Source organism: Dipteris shenzhenensis, chromosome 15 (assembly GCF_047967505.1).
Source record: "Dipteris shenzhenensis isolate YYH24624 ecotype China chromosome 15, Dip_SZ_1.0, whole genome shotgun sequence".
Taxonomy (NCBI): Eukaryota; Viridiplantae; Streptophyta; class Polypodiopsida; order Gleicheniales; family Dipteridaceae; genus Dipteris; species Dipteris shenzhenensis.
The window spans coordinates 38,751,990-38,759,611 of NC_141610.1; the positions used below are offsets into that span (position 1 = coordinate 38,751,990).

The following is a 7,622-nucleotide window of genomic DNA, read 5'->3' on the forward strand; positions in this document are numbered from 1 at the left end:
TCAAATGTTGGTATATTGGTCTCTTCTTTTAATCTCGCACTTAAAAACAAGGTTGAAGAAATGACAAATGGTGTGGCTCTTCATCTTAGGTGACTGTTTCATATTTCTTTTCTCTTTTGTCTCATTTCGTTGTCTCCATAGCCATGCACATATGGTGGCCTCCATGCATAGCTGGCTCCGCCATACCCAGCAGCTCCTTATCTCCTTGCCATATATTATTCTCTGGTGCTTCGGCGGTTGGGCTCTCAAATTCCCCGCTGCTACCTCAACTTTCTCCTCAAACCTTATAGAATGGCCGAAACCGCACCTGCTGCCCCAATGCCTGAGAAGAGCATCCATGAATTCACGGTCAAGGTACAAAGATTAACGAAAGAGCCAATATTATCTTACCAAAAACGCCGCTTGAGATTTTGAGCCAGAGGATGTATTACAGCAAACGCTCTGAATACGTATTTCTTTTTCCCTACTGTTAAGCGTTTGGAAGCAGAATAAATTGCCTTTCTTCGTGCAGGATATCGATGGTAAGGACATCAGTTTGAGTGATTACAGAGGGAAGGCGCTTCTGATCGTGAACGTGGCCTCCAGATGGTAATTAAGGCTTTTTCTGCCATAAGTTTTTCCTTGAATCATGGTCCATGTTGGCCAACTAAGCCGTCAAGAAGTCCGTGCAGTGGTCTTACGACGTCGAACTACACGGAATTAGCTCAATTGTACAGCAGCCTGAAGAGTCAAGGTGAACCTTGCGTGACGTCCTTGCAACTGAACAAAGATAATGGTCTTCAATATTCTAGGCTATTCAGGCTTCCACTACGTGTACTCAGCGTGTCGTAAAATATTCATCTTATGACGTCCATAGACTTCGAAATATTGGCGTTCCCGTGCAATCAATTTGGAGGACAGGAGCCTGGTACCAATCAGGAGATTAAAGAGTTTGCGTGCTCGAAGTTTAAGGCAGAGTATCCTATTTTCGATAAGGTACACTATCTCAGGTTACTAATGCTAGGATAATAGCTCTGTGGCGATGCGATATAATGTTCGTCAAGTCATTAGAAGTGTGAGGAGTAGAACAAAACAGCGGCTCAAACGTCCTTGTCATGCTGAGATTGACGAAGGTATCTGGATGGGTTTCGTTTACGGACGTCCATTGTTTGCAGATAGATGTAAATGGCCAAACTGCAGCACCCCTCTACAAATTTCTTAAAGCAAGCTACGTCGGGCCGCTCGGAGAAGATATAGAATGGAACTTTGAAAAGTTTTTAGTTGACAAAAATGGACGGCTTGCTCAGCGATATGATCCCGAAAAGACACCCCTGCAGATTGAGGTTATATTTCCTCCTTCCTTAGATATTCAAAACAAGTGTTGTTTCATGTTCATTTTAATCTACGTCGAATACTGGTATCCATTAACAAAGGTACTAGATTATTGGGTAGAAATTAAGAACTAATAGGCTCGTAGCGATTTCTTCAATCTCTAAACTAACCGGTATTTGTGCTTGAATTACCTCTGCAGAAAGATATCTTGGAGCTCCTTAATGCGTGATGGGTGCAAAGTATTCTCAAGAAAGATATCTTGGAGATCCTCAATGCGTGATGGGCAAAATAATGTGCAAATTCTTCAGATTCTATGTTCCTACCCATTGAATGGAATGTGAACTTCACAACATTTGATAAGTACTTTTAATTAGTTGTGCATATATAAATAAGTGCAATGAAAAGTTTCCTACAAAGACATGCCATGAATGACCATGATATGACACATCATGTTATGATAAATGTGATAACTCCTACCCATGCATGACATAGATGATACATGATGGAATAATCCCATCAATAATAGACACTATTGCATACAAACAAAAGCAATAGGGAAGCCAACTTGAGGTGCAAAGAAGAGGAAACATTTCCTTTAGATGTTGACAATATCTCAAATAGATTGGTTTAGGCATATGTTCTATAAAGTACATGGTTAAGAGATGGTTAAACAATTGATTATGTCTTTATCACAAATGGAACATACATGAATCCTAACTCACATGCTCAATTTTGGTCTCATTTTGGTAAATTAAACCAAGTCAAACTTTGTAGTAGGTATATTGAAGTAAGTGATGAAATTTGCAAAGATGGAGCACTGGATAAACCATGCCTCTCATGCTTACAAATTCAATGAGATATCCTTATCATTATGTTCAAGCTAAAAAGTAGATTGTCTTATTGTACCATATGATGGAACAATTAGTGAACTAGATGGAAAAAACACCATGTTGCTTAAATATATTAAAATGGAGTCTTTCTCTACTTGAAAGAAATAGCATTATCCCAATCTATATGCCTTTATTTCTCTTATTGAGTAATAAGTGCTATACTGTTAAAAATAATATAAGTTTTAGTTTATGGTGAATTTTTTGACTATAGAGTCGTAGCCTATTTCTTTAAGTATTGCATATCTTATATCATTAAATTGGATAATAGGTGATTAAATATATAAAAATACAATAAATTTTGTATTGAAATATTTCAACTTGTTACATAGTCATGAATCATTCAAGAGGGGGGAACTTGTTTTCCTTTGCAAAATAAGTGTGGCAAGTTAATTGGTAGTTGGATGGGTGACCTTCCAGTTGGCCTTTAAAGAAAAGTAGGGTAGTCCTTCAAATATGAGGGCTAAGGACAAGGCAAGGGTGATTCTCTTGGGGGTCCATCTTGTTTAAACCATGTGTACAATGTGCATTCAAAAGGTATTTGAAAAACCCCTTTGTAACATCTTTTGCCATATTTTATACACCCCTACTATGATTTTTTAGTTATATCCCTTTTATAAATGTGAACTTTACAAAGCTTGTATTTTTTTCTATCCTTTTGTGCATATTTGAGTAAGTTATAGATGTTACATATGAGAAGCCACATTGTACAACCAAATAAAATAACTTAAATTTTTATGTCGTAGGGATGTACCCTTTGCACACATACTAGTGCCAAAGTAGAACGTATTTCCAATGACTTGATTCTCATGAGTGTTCTATTATGGGAATTGCAAATTGTGGTGCTCTAAGGCTCTACTGCTTAGAGATTATGCATTAGACAACTTGATTTGCTAGCTATCAAGGAATTGCAAACCATGTCAAGAGATTAGAGTGCTCTTGGGCCTAGATTGCTTATAGATGATGCATAAGACAACTTGAATCTTATGAACATTCTACTAGATAGATTCTAGGCCATGTAAGAGATTGGATTGCTCCTCATAGTAGATTTCTCAAATATTGTGCATTATTTTATCAAGGGATTCATAGACTATGTCAACATATAGAGCTCTTGAGGCTAAATTTCTTAGAGACTATGCATTAAACAACTTGACTCTTGTGAGCATTCTGCAAAGGGAATCAAACCATGTTAATAAAGAGTGATCTTGAGGCTATATTACTTGGAGATGAGGTATTAGAGGACTTGATTCTCATGAGTATTCATTCGAGGGAATCACAAACTATGTTAAGATATCAAAGCACTCCTAAGACTATATATTACTTAGATACTACACATTACAACTTGATTCTAGTAAGCATTAGATAGCAAAGGAATCACAAATCATGTCAACAATGTAGAGTGCATTTGAGGCTAGATTACTTACACACTATGCATTACATAACTTCACTCTTATGAACAATCTACCAAGGAAATCACAAACCATGTCCATAAACTCGAGTGCTCTTGAGGCTAGATTTCTTAGAGACTATGCATTATATGATTCAATTCTTGTGGGCATTTTGACCAACAAAATCACAAACCATATTAAGATCGAAGTGCTCCTTAAGCTAGATTGCTTGTATACTATGCATTAGACAATTTGATTCTGATATAAGCAGTACTGTTAGGGGAATCACAAACCATGGCAATAGATTGGAAGGACATTGGATTTCTCTTGAGGCTAGATTACTTACAAACTATGCATTAAATGGGTTGGCTCTTAGGAACATTTTGTTGAGGGATACACAACGTGTTTCAAAAAATGTTGTAATTGTTGGAGTTTCTTTGAGTAGGGAACATCCTCATGGGGTTTGATGTGAGGTTACTAGCCACTAATTGACTCATGCAAGGAAGAGGTTATTGATTGGTTCATGGGCTCGACTTGTTGGTGGATCGATTACATGGAAGGCACGTGGTGTTATGCAAGAGCGATCTTGCAACTCCTAGCTTGAGGGCATACATGCAGCCTACCATGGTTGGTTCATGCATTGGTCTATAGAGGTGATTGTGTGATCAACGTTAAGTGATAGGCTAGTGCATGCAAGTGTTGTGGTGGTTTCCACTTGGCAATCTAGAGGATTTGTTTAGGTGGCAATGAGGCATCAACCATGCTAGTTTATATGGTACGATAGAGCACTCCCTTGATTTTTTTGCCCAAGCCCTCGAGGCTCCTCCTGAGAGTCTGTGTTTGTGTCTTTATGCAGCTATGATATGGTCCTTTAGTAGAGTTGATAATAATTGTAATAGGCAACAAGCTCAATAGGGATGAGCCATAGTTGATTGTCCTCAATGTTGAGCACAATAAAGAAATTTTCAGCTATCTCTTCTGCAATTTGTGGTTCTTTTGATAAACTGAAATAATTGGTTTGTCTTGAGCTTTCATTGCATAATTGTTTGGATTAATTATTGCATGCATATCATGAATTTGATACACAAGCTCTAAATCCCAATAGAGGTATCGAAGCACATTGATCGGGATTCTTGTGAGTTCTTGTGTGAGGTCATGGATTTGTTACAATTCAATGGAGAAGCTTGTAAACAGCAGGTTGTCGAGACATTGCATGGGAATTAGCTTTGGTTCTATATGTCAAAAAACTCTTTCACATGAATATTATAAGAAGCTAGTCTTTCTACAAGGTCTAAGGAAGCCGATGAGAAAAGTTTGTCATAGGAGAATAGTATCTCTTGGCGTACTAGCTGAGGCTTGCTTCAAAGAGTTGATAAAGTCATACTAAGAATTAGAAGTTGTTTTTAAGGAGTGAAGATGGATCTCTTGAAGAAGGAGAAGGTAGAAAACTCCCTTATGAAGTTTACAGGTTGAAACTTATCCTCATGGTAGTTATCTCCTCACCTTTACTTGTTGCAAAAAGGTCTCTCGGGTCTAGTTGATAGGTCTGAGAAGAAACTAGATTCTTGTGGGGGTTAAAGGTCACTGTGCCTTAACCCCAGTTATGTACAATACTCAAACACATATATAAATGAATGAAAAAGAAGATTAGGGTGGTTCTGCACCCACCAAAACTTGTGTGGCTCTCTGTCTCTCTCTCGCTCTCTCTCCCTCTTCCGTTCTTGCTTCCGTTGAGAGCACTCTCAACTGGTATCAGAGCCCGGGTGATCTAGCTGAGCGTGCGTGAATGCTTGGAAGCTCAGCAGCTCTGTGGGAGGAAGGAGAAGCTTTGTGGGAAGCTTTGTGGGTGACTTTACTTGCATCCGAGTGTGCAGAGACCTTGGAGGAACCTTTGGAAAAGTCACTTTGGCTTTACGAAGTGGTTTTGAGAGCCTGTTAAGAGCTTTCAAAGAAAAAGTCGTTTTTTGAGCTTTTCCCTGTTCCGTTCGATGACAGAGACTCCCTATTGACTTGTGGAGGCAATTATTGCTTGCTTTTGGTGTCCACATTACTTCAGGAGCTTGGAAACACCTTCATTCTTGAATCTGAGATCATTTCAGTGGATTTCTGACTCACTGTGTCAATTCCTGCGTTTTTTGCCCGGGTGTTGGAACTCAAGTTTGGAGCAACCATTTGCAGATCTGTCAGTTCCGGTGGACTCAGGAGGTCCTAAAACTTCTATGTTGCTCATCATTTGCACTCCGGTGGAGTTTACAGATAGCTCTGTTTCCAAAAACGTTTTTCAGTCCGTGTGTTGGACCCAGTGATTGAGACCACGGTTTCCAAAACCGTCTGTCCCATTGCGTTCCGGACGCCAAAAACCCCTACCTATCAGTTCTTGCATGATTCGGTGGAGGATTTTCAGAGTTATAAATCTCTGTGTATTCGATTTCGTCTCTCTGCTATGCATTTTTCATGCTAAGGTTTTGAAACCTTAGATTTATGCCACATGGCAGTGGATAAGTGTTGACTCCCATTTCTCATTCATCGGTTGGGATTTTGGAGTTCTGGCAGAAGAGAGATATTTGCAGATTTTCTTGCTGAGTCCGATTATGCAATGGCGCCCATGTTTTGAAGCATCTCAGGTTCTATTTTCAGTAGCGCTCATTACCGTGGGACTATGATTTCTTGAGCATACCTTATGCAGATCACTTTGGTTGCAGTTTGAGCAGTGTGCGCTCATTCGTGGTATGCATTGGGTTGCAGTGGATGATTTATAGGCCATTTGGATGCATTGCGGTCCTTGTTGGATGCGCTGATAGGCCCAAATTGCCTTGTGGGATGCTATTTTTATGGACGCTTTGCACATGGATGCTATTTTATGCTGAGGGATAGCTTTGAAACATTGCAGGTGATGCACTGATAGTGCTATGCTCTCTTGGATGAGACATTATTGATGCATATGCCAGTGGACAGTGTTTATGCTTGAGTCATTTGGCACTTATTGGCATTTTCTTTTGGGCCAGATTTGCTCATATGGATGCATAGTATATGCACATGAGTCAGATGCTTTGAGCTTTGAGTTTTGGTGATATTTCACTCTATTGTGGCATACACATTTGGGTGCACTTGGTATTTGGTGTGATTCTCTCTTGCAGGTACTAGCATTTGGGATTTTGCTTTATTTGCATTATGGCATCCTCTTCCATGTCTGAAAAGGAGTTTTTCAGCATTAAAAAGTTTGATGGGACAAACTTTTCTTTGTGGAAAGAACAAATAAGGGATGTGCTTATTCAAAAGAAGCAGATTAAACCCTTGGCAGGTATTGAAGCTAAGCCTGCGGATATGTCTGAGGATGATTGGAATGAGTTGGATGCATTAGCAAAGTCTACTATTAGACTTCATCTTGCAGAGTCAGTTTATTTCACAGTAGTAAATGAGCAGACTACGGAAGATTTGTGGAAGAAACTGTGTGCTACTTATGAAAAGGAAACTGCCTCTAATAAAGTTTACCTCATGAAGAGGTTGTTTGAGCTGCAAATGAAGGAAGGGGTCTCCATTGCTTCTCACTTGAATGAATTCAATATTATTTTCAGCCAGCTTCAGGCTCAAAAGATGAATTTTGATGCGGAGACTAAGGCAATATTTCTTTTATGTTCATTGCCATCCTCATGGGATACCTTCCGTACAGTTGTCAGTAACTCTGCACCTGGTGGAGTACTGAAATTTGATGATGTTGTGGGTAGCTTGTTGGCCGAGGAGATTAGATGGAAGTCTATGGATGGCAACAAGCAGGATGCAGCCTTAAATGTGCAAAGGGGCAGATCACAGTTCAGGGGGAAGTCCCAAGAAAGAGGGAAGTCTCGTAGCAAATCCAGGGCACGGAACATTGAGTGTTACCATTGTGGCAAGAAGGGCCATATGAAAAAGGATTGCTACAAGCTGAAAAGAGAGCAAAAGGATAAGAAAAAGAATGCAAATTGGGGTGCAAATCAAAAGGAAGAGAGTCCAAGGGAGGACAAAGGAAAAGTGAAGATCGAGGAGATCAATGCAGTCA

General features: G+C 39.5%; 1 protein-coding gene across 1 annotated transcript; it reads left to right on the forward strand.

The window, feature by feature from the left end:
- The first annotated feature begins 282 nt into the window (after positions 1–282).
- On the forward strand, positions 283–1,540 carry LOC147893782 (putative glutathione peroxidase 7, chloroplastic). The gene is made up of 6 exons (XM_087385606.1): positions 283–354; positions 512–588; positions 672–733; positions 857–975; positions 1,155–1,322; positions 1,511–1,540. The coding sequence occupies exons 1-6, from the start codon at positions 292–294 to the stop codon at positions 1,538–1,540; spliced, it is 519 nt and encodes a 172-aa protein (XP_087241732.1). The 5' UTR covers positions 283–291.
- The last annotated feature ends 6,082 nt before the right edge of the window (positions 1,541–7,622 follow it).

Bases quoted from the DNA above. Each gene is read 5' to 3' on its own strand.
- LOC147893782 (XM_087385606.1), top strand. From the start codon at position 292: ATGGCCGAAACCGCACCTGCTGCCCCAATGCCTGAGAAGAGCATCCAT. The intron at 355-511 runs GTACAAAGATTA...TTCTTCGTGCAG, and splicing joins TCCATGAATTCACGGTCAAG to GATATCGATGGTAAGGACAT. The intron at 1,323-1,510 runs GTTATATTTCCT...TTACCTCTGCAG, and splicing joins AGACACCCCTGCAGATTGAG to AAAGATATCTTGGAGCTCCT.